The 23195-nt window shown below is 45.0% G+C and overlaps 1 protein-coding gene across 4 annotated transcripts in view; it reads left to right on the forward strand.

Annotated features, from left to right (window-relative positions):
* The window catches only part of LOC140738265 (hepatocyte nuclear factor 1-alpha-like), a 219673-nt gene that overhangs the window by 173453 nt on the left and 23025 nt on the right, over nucleotides 1–23195 (forward strand). For all 4 annotated transcript variants that reach the window (XM_073065428.1, XM_073065427.1, XM_073065426.1 and 1 more), the window contains exon 8: nucleotides 8327–8445. In XM_073065428.1, coding sequence (XP_072921529.1) covers nucleotides 8327–8445 — 119 coding nt within the window. The remainder of the gene's footprint in view (nucleotides 1–8326; nucleotides 8446–23195) is intronic.

Raw genomic sequence — 23195 nt, forward strand, 5'->3', positions numbered from 1 at the left:
TTTAGTGAGTCGCACACATATGATGTGGTGTCACAATGACATATGCCATTCACGTACTTCTTACATATAACCCATAATAAATTACATAAACAATAAAGAATACTTAATCAATCAATATATTTACAATATTGCTCAATTTTTTTCTGAAATATTAAATAGACTACATTACTGTATAAATATTATTCCACATGTAACATCTGTCACAATGAAACTTTAAATAACTAGATATTCAATTATGAAGGGCTGTTAGTTTACATGGTATTTTGTTGCCACATTAGTCGTTGGATATAATGTAAAATGGATTCTGTTGCTTGCCAAAAATGAATGCTTTCTCACTCTTTCTAGTGAGAGATGATCATCGATTGCTTTAAATGAGCAATATGTATTCCTCCTCTTAAAATCCTATTAAGCTATTTAGAAAACCTCTATTTAAATAATGTACCTCCACAAAAATACTAATAGGAAGAGCATAAATAGTTTAATCGCATGTTAATCTCCACCAGATGGAATGCAAATAAGTAATTTACAGTTAATTTACACTCCCTAGGCAAGTCAGGAGAGGAGCCACTAAATTAGACAAATGTTTCTGTGATACATTGACCCCCTGGGGCTTCTCTGTCAATACACTGTAAATTGCAACAAATGCTATATTATTAAATTTTATCACATCAGCCAGTGGCAATGCAAAATAACTTCAGATAGTTTTTTGCTCAGTCATTAATTCAATTATTTTAAAAAGTATTATAACAATTGGTGAACCAACGTATCTTTGGAAACCTAAGAGATTGCAAATGCTGGAAACTGGAGCAACGCATAACAAACTGGAGAAACTCAGGGGGTCAGGCAGCAGAAATGGAAGGAAATGAACAGGTAGTATTTCATCTGGACTGTTCAAGAACATGTGAAATCTCTCAACCCAGTACATTGATTGTTCGTTTCTCTCCATTAATGCTGCCTGACTCACTGAGTTCCTCTAACTTCCTTTGTGTCAAACAGTATCTCTGGAGTCACTTGTAGAATGAAGCTCAGCAGAGCTTGGACGTGAGTTTCTGAATGACATTGATATCTATTTGTGGTTTCATATGCGTAGAGTAATCGGTTTCATCTATATCCTTTGAAAATATCCTTTCCAAAGCTTCACTTTGAGTCAGTGCATACCGACCAAATGTGTGTAGCAAAGCAAGGACCAGAATACAGGGTGAAGAGGGAAGGAGCAATGAGTCAGCTGTATGATGTCAGAGGCAGAGCGGAGACAGTGTTCAGCCATGTGTAGCACAACCCTTATTGTGGTACTGGCCAAACATGATAAATAAGCATTTGGAAATGGAAAAAGAAATCAGAACTCTCAAATTTATACAGTACTGGAGCTTTGTATGGATGGAAGAGCAATCTCTCAGTGTGAGAAAGGAAGGCTGATGAATATTTTGTGATTATCATATTGGACTGTTTAGAAATGGGTTAAAAAAATGGCCCCAATTTCACCGTTTGTAACCCACACCGGCCCAACAGCCCTCTTCCGCACCCCTCCCACCCCAGTCTCCCTGATCCAACTCTATGCTTCATGGTTCCAAGTGCTTGCTTCATGACTCTGTGGTCCTCCTCATTACAGGGAGAAGGCAGGAGAATGGGGTTAAGAGGGAAAATAAATCAGCCATGATGGAATAGCAAAGCAGTTTCAATAGTCTGAATGACTTAATTCTACCCCTATGTTTTGTATTTCCACTCCCATTTTCTCTGTGGCTGTCCTTGAATCCACATCCCACTTTTCCAATCCCCCGTTTCAAAGTTTGTGCTATTCCAAACTGAGTGAATGCTCAGAGGCTGATGTTCTATGCCTGTGCTTTCCGTAGACCGTGTTTTGTTGATGGCAAAAGAATTGCTAATTGTTAACAACACTGTATACCCAGCCCATAAAAGAACTAACAGCCAAATAAGAACATTTCCTCTACATTCTTAGCTCTCAGGATGATTGGCATTATGGCAGGGTGCATCTAAACAGGAAGAAACATTTGGGAGTTGTTATACTTACTTCCCAAATCCAGAGGTATTGTTTATCTTGGGAGGCCTGAGAGCTGAAGATACATGTAGATTTTTAAGTGCTTTACTGACAGCAGTCATCTCATCGAGAGATACAACACGCAAACAGGCCCTTCAACTAAATCCATACCATCACCCAACACCCATTTTATACGATTCCTACTCTGACACGTTTTACTCTTTCCGCATTTGCACAAACTACTTATAGACGCTATGACTGACTTCCACAGCAGGGATAATTTACAATGGCCAATTAACACACCAACTGGCACACCTTTGTCACAGGGAGAACATGCAGACTCCACATAGACAGCACCCGAGGTTAAGAATCTGTGATGCTGTGAAGCAGCAGCCCTACCAGCTGCACCATTGTTTGACCTGTAGTGTGGTGCAGGTTTCTCACACCTTTAGATTCAACAAGGTTTGCACATAGATTGTTTTATGTAACCGAACATAGGGATCTCAAACAACAGTAAGAGGACATCCTGGCTTTTCTTCTTTAGCCAGGTTTGGCCTCTCTACTTCAGGAGGAATTTATTTTCATTAAAAGCAGTCTGAGGTAGATCCTGGGATGAAGGCATTTTGCATATAAAGAAAGTTGAGCTGGTTGGATCAATACTCACTGGGATGTAAACAACAAGAAGATCTTACTGAAGCACATTATATTCTGAGGGGGCTTGGCAAGATAAATGCTAAGAGTACGTTTCCCCTCCAGAGGCAACCTTGTAGAGGTGCCGTGCATTTAAAATGGAGATCAGGGAAGATTTCTTCTCCAGGAAGGTAGTGAATCTTTGGAATTCTGTACTCCAGAAAGCAGACAAGTATGAGCATTGAATAAACACAAGAGATTCTGCAGATGCTGGAAATCCAGAGGAACACATACAAGATCCTGGAGGAACTCAGCAGGTCAGGCTCAGGGAAGCTCCTTCACCCTTCCCTTCTAGTCCTGATGAAGAATTTCAGTTTGAAACGTCAACTGTATATTCCTCTCCGTAGATGCTGCCTAACCTGAATTGATTTCCTCCAGTAGTTTGTGTGTGTTCCTCCACAACTCATTGAATCTGTTCATGGCAGAGATCATCTTTAGGAAAGTAAACAGTCATGAGAATCGGGGGTGAAAGTAGAACTGAGGCCACAATCAGATCAGCGATTGAAAGGTAGAGCAGTTCAAGAGGCTCAATGTCCTACTCCTGCCCCAACTTCTCGTAGTCTACCTATCTAATTAATCAGCATTTCAGGTGAAAGATTTTACAAGTGGAAATACCTGACTAGATTCACTTGAATATGGACGGACAAATAAGCTAAAGAGCCAGGTTTTCATTCTAGAACATCGTTAAAATGTGTCTTCAGGTGAAAAATCTTGGCCAGTTTTTCCCTTTCCAATCCTTGGGTTATTAAACTTAGATTAACTAATTCTGTAGAGAACAATGACCAACCGTAAGTACCACCATTTCACCTTACTTTCTGGTTAGACAGCATATAATAACTTTACCCACTGATCCATTGCAAAAACTCCAACTCATTCATTGAAAGAAGAAGCTTGCATTAGAAGAAAAAGCTTGCATTAGTATTGTATCGTCCGTGCACTCAGGATACCCTTAAGTGGTTTACACTAATTAGTTTTTAAATATAGCAAATGCTGCAATTAGATTAAGCAGAGTTACAGCTGCACAAGTAGCAATGGTAACCATTTCTAGAAATGCTGGTTAAGGGTTAATTATTACTCCTGACATGAGGGAGAATTCAGCTCTACCACGCCAGATGCTAACACCTTCTCGTTAATAGGTTGAGCAGTGATATCATTTAATGACAATGCTGTCTTGAGGCACCACTCCTACAGCACAAGGAGACTGCCAATGCTGGATATCCAGAGCAACAGGCCCAAGATGCTGAAGGAACTCAGCAGGTCAGGCAGCATCTATGGAGGGAAATAAAGTCTACGTTTAGGGTCAAATCCCTTCATCGGGACTGGAAAGGAAGAGAATAGAAGCCAGAATAAGTGTGGTGGAGGGGGAGGAGCATGAGCTGGTGGGTGATAGATGAATCCAGGTGAGAAGGGAAGGTAGGTAGATGGATGGGGGGGGTGGTGAGAATGATGTGAAAGGCTGGAAGATGATAGGTAAAAGAGAAAAGGGCTGAACAAGATGGAATCTGTAGGTGAAGGCAATGAAATAAAGGGAAGAAGAAACTTTCCCGTCTCACCTCGTGCTCATCCCCTTCACACCTCCCCCCCAACTCTTGCCACCCCACCACTTCACATCTGGCTTCTGCTCTTTTGTTTTCCAACCTTGATTAAGCGTCTTGGCCTAAAATGTCAACTGTTCATTTCCCTTCCGAAGATGCTGCCTGACCTGCCAATGACGAAGCCCATGATTCTATTTATGCACACAGCACAAGCAGTTGAACTGACTGTGGTAATGTTCACCTCTTAAACAAGCAGTGCTTTGAGTCTCCCATAACCCTGACAAGCTGCACTAAATTTAACCATAAACAAAGGTGCAGAACAGTGTTGCATTGAGCACAAGCACAATGAACTGAACAGAAACATCCTTTAACCTCTGACAGTAGGCTCATAGTTATCTGAGTAGCCGCTGTGCCGGGTCATGGATAACCTTGCCTTTTCACTTGTTCACCTCATTGCTATTTTGTAGTCTCATTATTCTTGGTGAACAGATCTGTGCCACTTTAACAACTGCCAGTGAATGCAGATGCCTTTGACCAGTGATCCATTCACAGACAGGCTGTAACAAATTGAACACATGACTCTCGTGAGGCAGTGTACAGCCTTGAAAAGGGCCTTCAAAGGGAAAGATGTATTATCTTTTTTTGCCAAGATCTACAGTCAAACAATAACAAGCAATGAGAAAGTGGATGCAATGAGGGCAGCAGTAGAGGAATCTGTGAATCTGAAAAATAAATTTATTAAACATTTCATCAGGTGAAATAATGCCGTAATTGCATAGAAGCTGTGTCCTAAAATGTTGCAGATCATATTGCACATCTCTCCTGGTCTCCACTTTATCACAGCAATGCTCCGTCGCTCCCCCTGCAAATACAGATTTTATTTTTAACCTTTTCTGAGTTCTCATGAAGACTCGTCAACCTAAAACATTAACTCTGCACCTCTCCCCACAACGTTGTTGCAATTGAAGAAGAAAAGGGGGGAGGAAAGTGAGGATAAGAAAAAAAATTATTGGCAGCAAATGCCGGCCAGTTAAATAGGAGCAGTCTCTGTGGTCTGTGATCGGACTAAATTTTGACTTAAAGTTCTTTAGATGGTTAATCCTATTAACCCATATCATTTATTGCAATAATCTGGCTAATATGTATGTCCAAATGTATGATTTGGAGTCTGTGCTTGCATGCCATACTTTACTAGTAGATGCAAGGATCTCCTCCCCTTTTCTCACTGCTAATCAACTCACAGTTCAGCTATAATTGGGTTTCCCAATCAGAAGTCATGGATAAACTAGGAGATCCATTCTCTTCTGAAGCATTAAAAAAGGTAATCTTGACCTTTATAAGAAATCCAGATATGACCTCTGTAAAGTTACTAGGAACAATATCAGTCCAAAATCAAGTCTCAGTCCAGCCATCAGCTCTGGCAAGACTTACGTGCCATGATAGGTTACAAAACCAAGTCGGGCAGCATCACTGAAAACAGCGCACCCCTTCCCGATCAGCTTAACACATTGTATGCACATTTTGAACATCAGGGAATGGGGAGGTCAACAGCTGTCCTGACACTCTCCAGTGCACCTGAATCTGTGTGAGATCGGTCTTCCAGAGGGTGATTCCACAGAAAGCATCAGGCCCAAATGCTCTCCCTTGCTTGGTCCATAGATCCTGTGCGGATCAGCTGGCAGGGGTATTCGCAGACATTTTTAACCTTTCCCAGCTTTGAGAAGACCACTATCATCCTAGTACCCAAGAAAAACAAGATAACATGTTGCAATTACCACTACCCTTTGGCTCCAACATCTCCTTTTGTCAAGGGCTTTGAGACACTGGTCATTGCATGCATCATCTCCAGCCTCCCAGACAACCTCAACACACTGATATTTGCCTACCACCAAAACAGATCTATACCGGATGTCACTTCTCTGGCCCTACACTCATCTCTGGATTATCTGGACAGTACGTTAGACTATTGTTTAATGACTATAGTTCTTGGTTCAATATTATTATTCCAAGCAAAGAATCGGGACCACAGGAGTTAACGCCACCCTCTGCAACTGGGTCCTTGACTTTCTGACCAATAGACTGCAATCAGTAAGGACACAAAAATACAACTGCAGATGCTGTGGATCAAAGAATACATACACAACACTGGAAGAGCTCAGCAGGTCAGGCAGCATCCGTGAGAAAAGAGTAGCCAACGTTTTGGGCCGTGACCCTTCATCAGTAAGGACAGGTAGCAACACCTCTGCCACGATTATTCTAAGCATTGTGCGCCGTAAGGTTGTATCCTCGGCCTCCTACTCTACTCCCTGTACACTCATAGCTGTGCAGCCAGATTCTGCTCGAGCTCCATCTCCAGGTTCCAGATGGGCTGCATGGCAAATTGCAATGAGTCAGAGTACAGGAAGGAGACAGAAAGCTTACTGACATTGTGTTGTGGCAATAACTTTTCCCTCAATGTCAACAAAATAAAAGAGCTGGTAATTGACTTTAAAAGTTGGACTTGGGGGGAGGTTGTGCAGTGCACATGCTCCTCGCTACATCAATGGTGTTGTGGTTGAGAACTTGAAGTTCCTAGGTGTGAACACCACCAATAGCCTACCTTGATATCAAGGCCTAAACGGCTCACCAATGCCTCCACTTCCTCAGGGGGCTGAAGAAGTTTGGCATGTCCCTGTCAAATCTTATCAATTTTTATTGATGCACCATAGAAAGCTTTCTGCCTGGATGCATAACAGCTTGGTAAGTTAAATACTGTGCAGAAGCCACAAGAAACTGCAGACCGGTGTGGACAGAGCTCATAACATCACAGGAAATGGACTCTGTCCATACTTCTCACTTTCTCAGTAAACTAAGCAACATAATCAAAGACCCCGCCCACTTTGCACATTTTCTCGTCTCCCCTCTCCCATTGAGCAGAATATACAAAAGCCTGAAAGTATATGCCACCATTCTCAAGGACAGCTTCTATCCCACTGTTATCAGGCCCTTGAACGGACCTCTTGTACAAAAAGACGCACTCTTGGCCTCACAATTCACCTTGTTATGATCTTGCACTTTATTGTTTATCTGAACTGCACTGATTTAGTTGCTTTTACACTTTATTCTGCACTGTTATTGTTTTACCCTATGCACTGTGTAATGATTTAATATGTACAAACAGTTTGCAAGACAGTTTCACTGTATTTTGGTACATGTGCCAACACAACCTCTTAGCAGATCCACATTCTGCCAAGAGGGGAATGACTGCTTCATTTCCACAGCTTCCACTCTGAGTGCACCATACTTTGGGGATGATATGTTGGCTGGCTTGGAGGGTCCCTCCTCACTGCCTGACAAACGAGATAAACAGCACATTTGCCCAATTCCATTATTTCTATTGAAAATCAAATATAAACTGCAGATCATGGAAATATGAAATAAAGACTGAAAATGTTGGATACACTCAGTGAGTCAGGCAGCATCAGTAGAACATGAAGCAGAAGTAATATTTCAGGTCAAAGATCCTCTGTCTTTCTAGTTTGGATGAAAGGCTTCTGACAAGACATATTAACTCAGTTTCTGCCTTGCCTGCTGTGTGTTTCCAACATTTTCTATTTTTATTTCAGATTTCCAGCCTCTGCAGTATTTTTTCTGTTGTTGAGATAACAATATGGCTCATTGATGTTTCTTCAGAGCTGACCAGTTCTGGCACAAACTGAAATGCCTGGTTATCTGAAATTGTTGAACTCTGTAGTGAATCCTGCGGACTATAATGTGTGAGGTGTGATCCTTCAGCTTAATCTGGGCTTCATTGGAACAACTTGAAGCACCAGACAGGTCAGAGAGAGCATAGCTGGCAAACTGGAGCAACAGACAACTAGAACTTTTTTGTCTTTATTGAATATTTCTATAATTAACAAAGACAGTGTTCAAAGAAAATATAAGGAAACAGATGAACCTCTTCTCCTTAGACAATGGAGATGTCAGGACAATCCTGAACAATTGACAACACCTGTGGAAGGCAGGTAACTGTATAGGAGGGGGAAAAGCTTCCTTCAAGCAATGTTGTTGAGCACAAATATTTTGTGTTTAGATTTACTAGAATGACTCTTTTTTTTAAATGCAGCTGTTTACAGTCACAAGCCAGAATTGTCGCAGTACCACACCAGCCTCTTCCCACAGACCATGGTCTTCACGGATGCCAGCAATCTCAGCAGCCTGACCAGTCTTCCCATGGCAAAGCAGGTAATCAGTGAGTCAACATTCCTTCAAAATGCTGAAAGAACTAATTTTCTCAGCACCTGCAGAATCTCTTGTGTTTATGGTCAACATTCCCTTCTGCCAGAAAATCAAACAACTGCTGTTGCTGGAAGTCTGAAATAAAAGCAGACGATGTTAGATACACTCAATGTGTGTGGAAAGAGCAGCAGACTTGGTGTGTTCAGCCTTATCAGATGTGGCTAAAAAGATTCAACAGGTCAGACAGCATCTGTGAACTCTGCTCTTCTCTCCTCTTAGGTACTTTCACCAAGGTCTATTTTTGTTTCACCTTGCCTAACTTCTCTAAAACTGGAGGAGTTGACAGAAATACTTTCTTAGTGATTAAATGATCTAGATTTCAAGTGACTACAAATAAGCCATAGGAAAATCACCAGAAAGAATGAAAGACCATGTTTAACCCAGTGCAGGAGAACACAACTGGTTTCATCCCTGAGGAATTGTCCAATGAAGGATTACCTGGTCGGGTCATGATCTTTCCAAATAATAAAATAGGGCAGTTTCTTTCTAAAGAAAACAAATGATAGTTGATCTATCCAGTTGTGAAATATTATCTTATTTTGTGGGTGGAGCTTTTTTAGGACATGCCTTTTCAAAATAGTGGGACTCAAGCCATTACTACAATGGGCATCGTTCAGAACGAAAGCAGACTCTAAATATTTTTAAGACAAAGGTTGAGATATTATTGGAAGCAAGGGAGTGAAACGTTACTGTGGGCAGATAAGAATGTGGATGAAGTTTATATTTATATGGGCTGTAATCTTATTAAGTGGCTGAGAAGAGCAGAGGATCCAAGTGGTCTATTCCTTCCCATAAATTCTATGTAGATACATTTACAACTGCGATGGCAAACATTCACTTTCTCTTTGATGGTTTGGTTTTATTTCTTGTAACCAGCAATCAACCACTGATTGCACGAGGTGCTCTCAGAATAACGGCAATATTTTAAAAAGTCATTCTTAATGCTGGCTGCATTCATCATTAAGGGCCCTCACCATCTGGAACATGCCCTCTTCTCATTACTATCATCGGGGAGGAGGTACAGGAGCCCGAAGACCCACACTTAATGTTTTAGGAATAGCTTCTTCTCTGCCATCAGATTTCTTAACAGTCCATGAACTCATGAACACTACTTTGGTATTCTCTTCAGCATAATCTATCTATCCATCCATTGATTATAACTTATAGCAATTTGTTATTCATGTACTGTACTGTTTCATGACTAATGTCAATGATAATAATTCTGATTCTAATAATTCAGTTTTATCACACCTTTTATTTCAGTGTAAGCTGCATTTGCAATATTGTGCTCAGTTTTGGTTACTCTGCATAGGAAAGTCACTATTAGATGGAGAGAGTGTAGAGAAGATTTACGAGGATGTTACCAGGACATGAAGACACATCAAGCAGGTTGGGATGTCATATAGCAGAATGAGATGTAGAGGTCTCATTAATTCTGAGAGACATAAGCAGTGTGACTGTGCATGGTTTTTGCCCCAGCTTGTGGAATCCGGAACCAGAGGGTATAGATTTAAGATGAGGGGGAAGAAATTTAATAGGAATGTGAAAGGCAACTTTTTTCCTCAGACGGTAGTAGTCAGTATATAGAAGGAGCTGTCAGAGAAAGTGGTTGAGGCAATATTTAAAAGTTACTTGGACAGGTACATGGATAAGAAACAATTTGGCTTGTGGGTCAAATGCAGGCAAATTGGACAAACTTCGATGGGAATCTTGGTCACAAGTTCAATTTGGACTAAAGTATCTGTTTTCATGTTACACGACTCCACAAAAAGTATTTCTTCCCCCTGGATTCAACCCCTTGTGGGCTCTTTTAACAAATTTGACCAGGTACATTTTGCTTTCAGTCACCCATATGGTCCTCACATAATTGTTTGAGGGACCATGTTGTCCATCACTAGGCACTCCTGGAAAACGAGGCTCTGATTTCTTCAATGGTGAACTGGATGCCTGCGTAACAAGTGAAATCCTCATCAACATTCTTGAACCGCTCACGATTGCCCACCCCTGATGTGCCATTCAACCTCATTTTCCCTCCCCATCCCCACAAACCCAGATGCCCACTCAACATAAGCTGTCAGCCTTCTCCCCCAGTTCCCACCCTTGAGCTGACCCAAATGCCATTCTGCAACTCCAGTGCCAACCTTTTTTCCAAATCCACCTCGAACCTCCTGCTGGGCCTGCAACCAACCTTCCAGGCCCAATTTCAGACACATTTTCTCCCATCCCGAGGTGGGATCTTTCTAGATCAGGACTATTTCAACTAAATAGGATTAGATGGTCACCTACTCCCTGGAGATCCACTACCGACATTAAAACAAGATTCCCTTGCAAATGTCAGGTCAGGAACATTCAGTTCGTGCCCTCCCCTTTTCTATAGGTCATTTACAGCTCGCTCTGTGGCTCTGCTAACCGAATGACAAAGGGGACTTCAACCCATTAGCAGAATGTCCCTGGCAAAACTGCTCTGAAATCTGCCAGCTCACCCAGAACGAACAGAAATTCAGAGATAAAATGAATGGAAACAAACACAGATTTTCCAGGGGAAAGCAATGCTGCCTGCCACCAAATAGAAGTAAACTGGAAACAACACGGGACTAAGATTCAGAGCTGATGAATGGGCTTTGTTGTGAGATGAGGATTCAGTAGGTGTGTACTCACGGTCAACCTATCAATTCAAGTACAGGTTAGTGACTGTATAAATCTATTGCCAGGAGTGGAAGAACACCCTCCTTACTTTGTTTCCAATAAGGAAATACCCTGCACCTTGATTTCTTTCTGTGCGATGGCCAAAGTAGTTAGTATTTCATAGGGTACACCTTCCTGGAAAATAAGGAAAAACTGTTATCTTTGTATTTGTGCTTTCAAGTGTTTTTTATAGATACATACCTGTATATAAGTATCTGACCTTTGAATGTATTCCTGGAGATTTCATCACATCAGCATAATGCTAAGACTGGGGTTCGATTCCCACTGCTGCGTGTAAGGGGTTTGTATGTTCTTCCTGTGACTGCATGGGTTTCTTCCCACATTCCAAAGATGTACAGTTACAGTTACTGAGTTGTGGGCATGCTCTGTTGGCACAGGAAACTCGCGACGCTTGCGGACTGCCCCGGCATAATCCCCGCTGATTTGATTTGCTGCAAACAACACATTTCACTGTATGTTTCAACGTATAAAGCTAAAGACAAATAAAGCTAATTTTTATAACCCAATCAAATGGAACCTTAATTCCCAACATTTCAACCTCCATAACCAATAAATAAAACCTTTTCTTTAATGTCCAAATGATCTAACGTCATATGGGTTGGTAGGTTAATTGGTCATAGGGGTGCCTTTGGATGGTGTGGGCTTATTGGGCTGTTGCCGTGCTTTCTCGAAATAAAATTTTATACTTGTCGAACACTCCATAAAATGCTGGTGTGGGTTCAGTCCAATTGCACAAAGGTCACAATTTTACCTGGAAACCATCACTACAGTCCAGGTAAAACCAAGTTTTGATTGTGCAGTGTTGAATAAACGAGCTCTATGTGATCCAGATTCTCTACGCCATGTTTAGTATTCTCACCAAACAGTCAGGGCCATTGATGCGAACCAGCTATAATCAGAATTTATTTAGTCTCCCCTCCCATGCACCTGAATTCCCTGTGCTTCAGCGTAGTGTATAACCAAAGACTTGGACATTTTATAAGCAATTTACCAATAAACCTGGGTTTTCTGGCTTTTTTTTTAACCCAGTGTAAGCAATTTAGGTGATGCGTAGTTAAATAGAAGCCCTCTTCAGGAGAAAGCTGAGCATTAATTTCCTTTTGTATATTGCTATTAATTAAAAACTAAATTTAGTGCACAGTTATATATGACAACTGCTACTAATCCACAATATATGAGAATTGAACCAAGAACTTGTGCTGTGATTCTAACAAAAATAGCTTGAGTTACATATTTTGTTGACAATTTTTATGAAAGTGCTTTGTATTTAAGCATGGTGGTTCTGCAGAGAAGGCATATCAGTTCTCCAAGTAACAAATGAAGAAAAAAAGTCGCAAATTATCTAGATGCTTAGACTATGAGATTCACCAGCTCATTTGGAGAAAGTAAAAGCTAGTCGATGAAAATCTAATTCATCTTGACCATCTTGGTAGTCACACAATATGATGATAAAGCTGGTGACCAGATATAGTTATCCATCTCTATCAATTATTCTATCGCAGTCCATAAATAATGCAAGGAAAATCCCAGTGAAATCCCACAGGTCCAAAGACAACCTTATCTTTCCCAGGCACATTATGCTGATCGTGCCATGTCTCAAGTTTCTCATTTACTTTATATTCAAATATTATTTATGAAAGAAATTGATCTAATTTGCATTTGAATGAATCAATATTAATTGTTTCCATCATTTTTCCCTCTGGTGTGAATCTATTGATAGAGCAATCTTTCAGTGAATTGAATTGACTTTATCTTGTTTCTGAATCTTGTCTCTGTTGATTAGTTTTATACAGTTATTAGTTATTTCACCTTCCGTCCTACTGCACCCACTGCCTGCAGACCCTGTCTCCACTATTCATTTCAAAGGCCACTCTGGTCAGTTATTTTACTACATTTACCATTTCTACAAAAACTTACATCTAATTTCCTTTATTATTCCAAACTTTCTCTCTCTCTCTCAACTTTTGTGCCTTGGGTAGTGTGCTCAAATATTTCATGGAATATGTCAACACGAGGAAATCTGCAGATGCTGGAAATTCAAGCAACACACACAAAATGCCAGAATGCCTTTGGATGGTGTGGGCTCATTGGGCTGTTGCCGTGCTTTCTCGAAATAAAATTTCTGGTCTCGGCCAGAAACATCGACAGTGCTTCTCCCCATAGATGCTGCCTGGCCTGCTGTGTTCCACCAGCATTTTATGTGTGTTTCATGCAATATGTCGATTTGGCAGTAATGCTGTGCCTCAGAAAAAGAACAAGAAATGAATGCTGAATTTAGCTGTGTTCAAGTGATTCAGGAAGGATAGGGCAGGAAAACATCATTATTGGTGCAGGCACAGAGAGAAAGGTGTTGAGATGCCAAGGACTGATCCATACTTATACTGGGTGTGATCAGTAGGTCACCAGTGAGTAGGAAGGATATTGAAGGGTAAGTTTGCACAGGTGTAAGAACTACAGATTAGTGGTAATGGGGAACAACAAAGTAGCAATAACATGAAGGATATACACTGAGTGGCCACTTTATTAGGAACTTCTTGTATCTAATGAACTGGCCACTGAGTGTATGTTCTTGATCTTCTGCTGCTGTAGTCCATCCACTTTAAGGTTCGATGTTTGGTGCATTCAGAGATGCTCTTCTGCACACCACTGTTGTAACACGTGGTTATTTGAGTTACTGTCACCTTCCTGTCTGCTTGAGCCAGTCTGGCCAGTCTCCTCTGACCTCTATCATTAACAAGATGATTTTAGTCCACGGAACTGCCACTCACTGGATGTTTTTTTTTAATATGATTTTCGCGCCATTCTCTAGAGAATGCTGTGCATGAAAATCCCGGCAGATCAGCAATTTCTGAGATATTCAAACCACCCTGTTTGACACCAACAATCACTCTACAGTCAAAATCACTTAAATCACATTTCTTCCCCATTCTGATGTTTGGTCTGAACAACAACTGTGCCTCTTGACCATGTCTGCATGCTTTTATGCATTGAGTTGCTGCCTCATGATTGGCTGATTAGATATTTGCATTAATGAGTAGGTGTACTCATTAATATAGTGGCCACTGAGAATAAATGGAAAGAATTTTTGAGGTAAATTCAGGAGAACCTTCTTGATCAATTGGCTTAGTATCTAATGAGAAAGGCAGAATGCGAGGTTAGACTAAAAGCAAACAGAAAAGAGAATCCAGAATTTCTCCAAAGACGATTTACTAAGTGGTTGGGAACACATGAGCAGTGGCAGATTGGAGATCCGTTTGTGAGGGTGGAGGTAGGAGTGGAGGTGTGGGTGAGGGTGGAGGTAGGAGTGGAGGTGCGGGTGAGGGTGGAGGTAGGAGTGGAGGTGCGGGTGGGGTGGTGGTAGGAGTGGAGGTGCGGGTGAAGGTGGTGGTAGGAGTGGAGGTGTGGGTGAGGGTGGTGGTAGGAGTGGAGGTGCGGGTGAGGGTGGAGGTAGGAGTGGAGGTGCGGGTGGGGTGGTGGTAGGAGTGGAGGTGCGGGTGAAGGTGGTGGTAGGAGTGGAGGTGTGGGTGAGGGTGGAGGTAGGAGTGGAGGTGCGGGTGAGGGTGGAGGTAGGAGTGGAGGTGCGGGTGGGGTGGTGGTAGGAGTGGAGGTGCGGGTGAAGGTGGTGGTAGGAGTGGAGGTGTGGGTGAGGGTGGAGGTAGGAGTGGAGGTGTGGGTGAGGGTGGAGGTAGGAGTGGAGGTGCGGGTGAGGGTGGAGGTAGGAGTGGAGGTGCGGGTGGGGTGGTGGTAGGAGTGGAGGTGCGGGTGAAGGTGGTGGTAGGAGTGGAGGTGTGGGTGAGGGTGGAGGTAGGAGTGGAGGTGTGGGTGAGGGTGGAGGTAGGAGTGGAGGTGCGGGTGAGGGTGGAGGTAGGAGTGGAGGTGCGGGTGGGGTGGTGGTAGGAGTGGAGGTGCGGGTGAAGGTGGTGGTAGGAGTGGAGGTGGGTGAGGGTGGAGGTAGGAGTGGAGGTGCGGGTGGGGGTGGAGGTAGGAGTGGAGGTGCGGGTGAGGGTGGAGGTAGGAGTGGAGGTGCGGGTGGGGTGGTGGTAGGAGTGGAGGTGCGGGTGGGGTGGTGGTAGGAGTGGAGGTGCGGGTGAAGGTGGTGGTAGGAGTGGAGGTGCGGGTGAGGGTGGAGGTAGGAGTGGAGGTGTGGGTGAGGGTGGAGGTAGGAGTGGAGGTGCGGGTGAGGGTGGAGGTAGGAGTGGAGGTGCGGGTGGGGTGGTGGTAGGAGTGGAGGTGCGGGTGAAGGTGGTGGTAGGAGTGGAGGTGTGGGTGAGGGTGGAGGTAGGAGTGGAGGTGTGGGTGAGGGTGGAGGTAGGAGTGGAGGTGCGGGTGAGGGTGGAGGTAGGAGTGGAGGTGCGGGTGGGGTGGTGGTAGGAGTGGAGGTGCGGGTGAAGGTGGTGGTAGGAGTGGAGGTGTGGGTGAGGGTGGAGGTAGGAGTGGAGGTGTGGGTGAGGGTGGAGGTAGGAGTGGAGGTGCGGGTGAGGGTGGAGGTAGGAGTGGAGGTGCGGGTGGGGTGGTGGTAGGAGTGGAGGTGCGGGTGAAGGTGGTGGTAGGAGTGGAGGTGTGGGTGAGGGTGGAGGTAGGAGTGGAGGTGTGGGTGAGGGTGGAGGTAGGAGTGGAGGTGCGGGTGAGGGTGGAGGTAGGAGTGGAGGTGCGGGTGGGGTGGTGGTAGGAGTGGAGGTGCGGGTGAAGGTGGTGGTAGGAGTGGAGGTGTGGGTGAGGGTGGAGGTAGGAGTGGAGGTGTGGGTGAGGGTGGAGGTAGGAGTGGAGGTGCGGGTGAGGGTGGAGGTAGGAGTGGAGGTGCGGGTGGGGTGGTGGTAGGAGTGGAGGTGCGGGTGAAGGTGGTGGTAGGAGTGGAGGTGGGTGAGGGTGGAGGTAGGAGTGGAGGTGCGGGTGGGGGTGGAGGTAGGAGTGGAGGTGCGGGTGAGGGTGGAGGTAGGAGTGGAGGTGCGGGTGGGGTGGTGGTAGGAGTGGAGGTGCGGGTGGGGTGGTGGTAGGAGTGGAGGTGCGGGTGAAGGTGGTGGTAGGAGTGGAGGTGCGGGTGAGGGTGGAGGTAGGAGTGGAGGTGTGGGTGAGGGTGGAGGTAGGAGTGGAGGTGCGGGTGAGGGTGGAGGTAGGAGTGGAGGTGCGGGTGGGGTGGTGGTAGGAGTGGAGGTGCGGGTGAAGGTGGTGGTAGGAGTGGAGGTGTGGGTGAGGGTGGAGGTAGGAGTGGAGGTGTGGGTGAGGGTGGAGGTAGGAGTGGAGGTGCGGGTGAGGGTGGAGGTAGGAGTGGAGGTGCGGGTGGGGTGGTGGTAGGAGTGGAGGTGCGGGTGAAGGTGGTGGTAGGAGTGGAGGTGGGTGAGGGTGGAGGTAGGAGTGGAGGTGCGGGTGGGGGTGGAGGTAGGAGTGGAGGTGCGGGTGAGGGTGGAGGTAGGAGTGGAGGTGCGGGTGGGGTGGTGGTAGGAGTGGAGGTGCGGGTGGGGTGGTGGTAGGAGTGGAGGTGCGGGTGAAGGTGGTGGTAGGAGTGGAGGTGCGGGTGAGGGTGGAGGTAGGAGTGGAGTTGCGGGTGGGGGTGGAGGTAGGAGTGGAGGTGCGGGTGAGGGTGGAGGTAGGAGTGGAGGTGGGGGTGGAGGTAGGAGTGGAGGTGCGGGTGGGGGTGGAGGTAGGAGTGGAGGTGCGGGTGAGGGTGGAGGTAGGAGTGGAGGTGGGGGTGAGGGTGGAGGTAGGAGTGGAGGTGCGGGTGAGGGTGGAGGTAGGAGTGGAGGTGCGGGTGAGGGTGGAGGTAGGAGTGGAGTTGCGGGTGAAGGTGGTGGTAGGAGTGGAGGTGCGGGTGAGGGTAGAGGTAGGAGTGGAGGTGGGGTGGAGGTAGAAGTGGAGGTGGGGTGGAGGTAGAAGTGGAGGTGGGGGTGGAGGTAGGAGTGGAGGTGCGGGTGGGGTGGTGGTAGGAGTGGAGGTGCGGGTGAAGGTGGTGGTAGGAGTGGAGGTGGGTGAGGGTGGAGGTAGGAGTGGAGGTGCGGGTGGGGGTGGAGGTAGGAGTGGAGGTGCGGGTGAGGGTGGAGGTAGGAGTGGAGGTGCGGGTGGGGTGGTGGTAGGAGTGGAGGTGCGGGTGGGGTGGTGGTAGGAGTGGAGGTGCGGGTGAAGGTGGTGGTAGGAGTGGAGGTGCGGGTGAGGGTGGAGGTAGGAGTGGAGGTGTGGGTGAGGGTGGAGGTAGGAGTGGAGGTGCGGGTGAGGGTGGAGGTAGGAGTGGAGGTGCGGGTGGGGTGGTGGTAGGAGTGGAGGTGCGGGTGAAGGTGGTGGTAGGAGTGGAGGTGTGGGTGAGGGTGGAGGTAGGAGTGGAGGTGTGGGTGAGGGTGGAGGTAGGAGTGGAGGTGCGGGTGAGGGTGGAGGTAGGAGTGGAGGTGCGGGTGGGGTGGTGGTAGGAGTGGAGGTGCGGGTGAAGGTGGTGGTAGGAGTGGAGGTGGGTGAGGGTGGAGGTAGGAGTGGAGGTGCGGGTGGGGGTGGAGGTAGGAGTGGAGGTGCGGGTGAGGGTGGAGGTAGGAGTGGAGGTGCGGGTGGGGTGGTGGTAGGAGTGGAGGTGCGGGTGGGGTGGTGGTAGGAGTGGAGGTGCGGGTGAAGGTGGTGGTAGGAGTGGAGGTGCGGGTGAGGGTGGAGGTAGGAGTGGAGTTGCGGGTGGGGGTGGAGGTAGGAGTGGAGGTGCGGGTGAGGGTGGAGGTAGGAGTGGAGGTGGGGGTGGAGGTAGGAGTGGAGGTGCGGGTGGGGGTGGAGGTAGGAGTGGAGGTGCGGGTGAGGGTGGAGGTAGGAGTGGAGGTGGGGGTGAGGGTGGAGGTAGGAGTGGAGGTGCGGGTGAGGGTGGAGGTAGGAGTGGAGTTGCGGGTGAAGGTGGTGGTAGGAGTGGAGGTGCGGGTGGGGGTGGTGTATACCAGTGGCACAGAATGAGTTTTGTCTACTTGTCTTTTCCAAGGCAGATGATACTGTAGGTTTTTGGAAATAAAAACCTGAGGCAGTTTATGTTTTAAAAAAAACAGCTCAGTTATTGTACTCCAGACACTGAACACAAAGCGCAGTCAAAATACTTTATGTAATTACGTCATCACGTCAGATCAGCCTCTTAAAGTGAACCCAGCAGGTCGGGCAGCATCTGTGAAGGGAAGTGTAAAGTTGACATTTTGGTTTGAGACCCTTCATTTGGAATGAAAGTGTGAGGGGAGATGGCCAGTATAAATAGGTAAGGTGTAGTGGTGCAGCAGGAGCCAGAAAGCTGTAGGTGATTGCAGGGGCCTTGGCCAGAAATGTTCACTCTTTATTTCTCTCCATGATGTTGCCTGACTTGCTGAGTTCTCTCAGCTTCTATGTGCGTTGCTCATGCTATCCAGCACTGGCGGGATCTCTTGTGTTTAAGGATCCAGGTGAGGATGTGTTGATCGGAGATGGAGTCATGCGGAGGAGGGGATGTTAGAAATAGCAACGGGCAGCTGGAGGCAACAAAGGGCTTCTGATAAGAAAAGAAGGTGGAGCACAGAACAAATAAAGGAGGAGGGTGGATGGTAGAGTGTGTAGATACAGTGAATTAACTTCTAGTCCCGTTGCCTGGAAGTGAAGGCTCCCCGATGTTACACCCTGGTTCAAAACAAAAGATAATCTCAGCAACAGCTGGCCAATCAGTTTGTCAACAGTGTGCAAGCCACCCGCAGTAACAAACAGGGATTAGACTAATCACCATTTGGATGAGTTTAGATTAATGAAGGAAAGCCACCATGAATTTTAAAATGCAAATTGAATTTCACAAAATGCTGGAGGAACTCAGCAGGTCAGGCAGCATCTACAGAGGGGAGTAAACGGTTGACATGACAAAGAGGCTCAGTCTGAAACGTCAGCTGTTTATTTCTCTCCATAGATGCTGCCTGACCTGTTGAGTTTCTCCAGCATTTTGTGTGTGTTGCTCTGCATTTCCAGCATCTGCAGAATCTCTTATGCTTGCATTTCACAAAATTGAGTGAGGTTTTGATGAGCAAACAAAGGCAATCAGAGCAATGTGATTTATTTGTCCATGGACTTTCAAAGGCAAGTTGATAAAATCAGCAGAACTTAAACCCATAAGAAGGTCTCTGTAGCTATTTGAATATCAAATTAGCTTGGGGCAGGAAGGAGTGTTAGTGAATGATTGTTTGTTAGACTATTGTTTGTTTGCAATCGTATTTACCAGGGGTCAGTATAAGGTCCATTGCTGAGCTTGATGCTCACTAATAACAGTGAAAGTTGTACAAAAATACTAAATTTTCAGGTAACAAAGCAGGGAAGTGCAGTAGATAGAGCAGACCCTCAGCCATCAGGCTCTTGGACAAAAGGGTCAAACTTCACTCGACCGCTCTTGCCCCATAATCTATGCACTTACTTTCAAGGACTCTTCATCTCATGTTCATAATATTTATCATTTATTTATTTGTTTGTTTGTTTATTTATTTTTATTATTTTTCTTTTTGTATTGGCACAGTTTGTTGTCTTTTGCACACTGGTTGAACACACAGTTGGTGCAGTTATTCATTAATTCTATTGTGGTTATTTCTGTTTTATGGATTTATCGAGTATGCCCTGAAGAAAATGAATCTCATGGTTGCATGTGGTGACATACATGTACTTTGATAATCAATTTACTTTGAACTTTGTAAAGTAATAGCAGTGCCCGAGAGGATGTCCTCTGGCTGGGTACACCTGATAGGGAAACCAGTGCACTGAAAAACAAAGTGTTGTATTACGCTGTTACAAAAAGGATACAATTCTTAAAAGTGGTAAAGATTTAAATAGGCCTGAAAAACTTGTGTGCAAAACTTCCAACATACAGTATAGAACAGATTGTGGAAGCTGGCAAAAAGAATGTGTATGGGATTCCAGAGATGGGACGGAAATTCGCAAGCAAAGTACTGAATGTTGAAGCATCATAAACACCAGTTCATCCATAATTGTGTCCTACTCTGAGCATTGTACTGTCGTCAGGTTATAAAAGATTCAGAGCTGGTACGGAAAAGATTTAATAGCATAGTTCTAGGGATGAGGGCCTTCAGGGAACGTCAACATAGAACATAGAGCAGAAGTACAGGCTCTTTGGCTCACCATGTCTGTGCTGAGCATGATGTTTAATTAAACTAATCCCTCATGCTTGCATGTAATCCAAATCTCGCCATTCCCCTACGTGCCCATCACTATCATATCTGTTTCCACTACCACACCTATATCACTTTCTGGGCACTACCACACTCTGTGTAAAAAGCTTGCTATGAATATCTCTTTAAACATCCCACCCACTTCTTAAAATTATTCTGTCTACTGTTTATAATTTCCACAACAAAAGATCCTCTCTGTCTCCCCTGTCTAGGTCTCCCATGATTTTATAAACCTATCAAACCTCAAATACAAAACTGTCCAGTCTCTCCTTGTATCTTATACACTTTAATCCAGGCAGTGCCTTGGCTATGCCCTTTTCTTGCAGAAGATGCAAAAGCCTCAGGACTCGCACCACCGGGTTCAAGAACAGTTACTACCCCTCAACCATCAGGCTCTTGAACAAAAGGGAGTAACTACACTCATTCTGTTTCTGGTGCTCCCACAACCAATGGTCTCACTTTATCTTGTTATTTCATGCTCTTTCATTTCATGTCAATTCATATTTGTTATTTATTTATACTTGTGTATGCACAGTTTGTTGTTCATTGATCCTGTTTACAGTTACTTTTCTATAGATTTGATAAGTATGCCCGCAGGAAAAAAAATCTCAGGGTTGTATGCAGTGACATGCATGCACTCTGACAATAATTTTTTTTAACTTTAAACCTCTTCTGAACCCTCTCCAAAGCCTCTACATACTTCCTGTAGTGGGTCGACCATAGCTTCACACAATACTCCATGTGTGGCCTAAACAAAGTTTTATAGAACTGCAATATGACTTTGTGACTTCGGGTTGGAGTAGATGTGATAGAAAATCATGAAGAATCTGGACGCCTAGACAAACTAAATAAAATGTAACTCTTCTCAGTGGCAGCAGGGTCAGTGATGTGCTGGGGACCACCCGCCAGCATCTTGTGCCAACATAGCGTGTCCAGAGTGCTCAGCAGAACAACAAAGAACACAACACTCAATAAAACGCCAACAGCAAAACCCAAATACCTTTCCCCACTCCCTCCCACCCACCCACATGCACAAGGAGAGGCAGCAGTGAAGCAGTCTTACCAGTGAAGCTTCTGCTGCACAAATAACATCAGGAGAGAGAATGCTGGGTTAGATTCAAACTAGATAATTGCTTTTATTGATGAATCCTTTCCCTTCCATTGTGGGGGTTGGGAGGGGATGTTAGAAAGGACAAAGAAGGAGCTAAAAATTCCCACGTGACTCTGAAGATGAAAAAACTTGAATTTAGTATCCTTTGGTCAGGTTTTTAAAGATAGCACAAACTGCTACAAAAATATTTGGTAAGGATTCAAAGAGGATCAAAAGAAAGTCTTTTGGCATTGGGTTAAGAAGCCATGTTAAATAAGACTGCACACAGGCAGACTTATTAAATACATTATGCAACTGAATAAATTTACTTCAGTTGCTTGGCTGCAGTTTGAAATAGAAACAATTGCTTTCTTTTCAAAATCTAGAGCACTATCTATAGTCCTATGAGAGCTGTAAGATCAGAGAAGCCCCTCTTACCTCCTGTTCATTGTTATTTCCAATAGAGATGAGCTCATTTACAGAAACATTCATAAAGCGTGCATGCTGGTAATTGGGTATGCTTGCTTAAACCTCAGGCCTGGAGGAATGCTTTGGACTAGGCTTGGCCTGTGCCATCCCTCCTCCTCTCCCCCCCACCCACCGCATGCTGCTCATCTTTAGCTGCCAGCAGGTGACTCGAGTACATTCAAGTTGCCTCTGGAATTCAACATCGCATAAAGGCACCATGTAGTTCATTATAACTTTCCATGTAGAACTTTCTACAGGGGCACGATTGAGAGCATCCTGACTGGCTGCATCACTGCCTGGTATGGGAAATGTACCTCCCTCAATCGCAGGACTCCGCAGAGAGTAGTGCGGGCAGCCCAGTGTACTGTAGATGTGAACTTCCCACTGTTCAGGACGTTTACAAAGGCAGGTGTATAAAAATGACCCGAAGGATCATAGGGGCCCTGAGTCACCCAAACCACAAACTGTTCCAACTGCTACCATCCGGGAAATGGTACCGCAGCATAAAAGCCAGGATGAACAAGCTCGGGGAATATAACTTCTTCCACCGGCCCATCAGACTGATTAATTCATGCTGATGCAATTGCATTTCAATGTTATATTGACAGTCCTGTTATATATACTATTTATTATAAATTACTAAAAAATTAGACGGAGACGTAACGTAAAGATTTTTACTCCTCATGTAATGAAGAATGTAAGTAATAAAGTTAATTCAATTCAATTCAATGTAATTGCACTGATTCACTGGAAGAACTTCTATGTTCATTCTATGTTTCATGGTATACATTAATGGCTGGATACATTATGCATTCCATCAGCTGAATTATGGGCTGTGTTAGGTTGAATACTTGATTAATTGTAAGAATTAGAGCCAGTGTTTGTAGAGTTATACAGTGTGAATAGCTGTGGAAAACAGGTCTTTCTGGTTTACAGAGAATTTAGGTTATGGACAACACTCAGAAACAGAATCCTTACATACCCTTTACTTAATTTGGCCAGGTTGCCAAAACTCATTGGGTTTCACCTTCTGAAAGCTGCCTGTTGTTGAAGAGAGTCCACCACTGGGGCCATGAGGAGTGTAATTTCCCAGCCTCTACATCGGAAGGTAATCTCTCCCCTTCCAGGGGTCCAGGATCTACAAAACTTCCAATTTTTGTGGATCACTGAGTGGTGTGAAGCCCCTGATTGAATGTGTCCTTGGCAAAAATGGGCTTCCTTGGTGGGGGCTGATCTGGGATGGAAGGAGGTGGTAGTTTTGATAGGGTGTTGTCAAGGAATTAATTTACTGCTGTGGT

This window comes from Hemitrygon akajei, chromosome 14 (assembly GCF_048418815.1).
Source record: "Hemitrygon akajei chromosome 14, sHemAka1.3, whole genome shotgun sequence".
Taxonomy (NCBI): Eukaryota; Metazoa; Chordata; class Chondrichthyes; order Myliobatiformes; family Dasyatidae; genus Hemitrygon; species Hemitrygon akajei.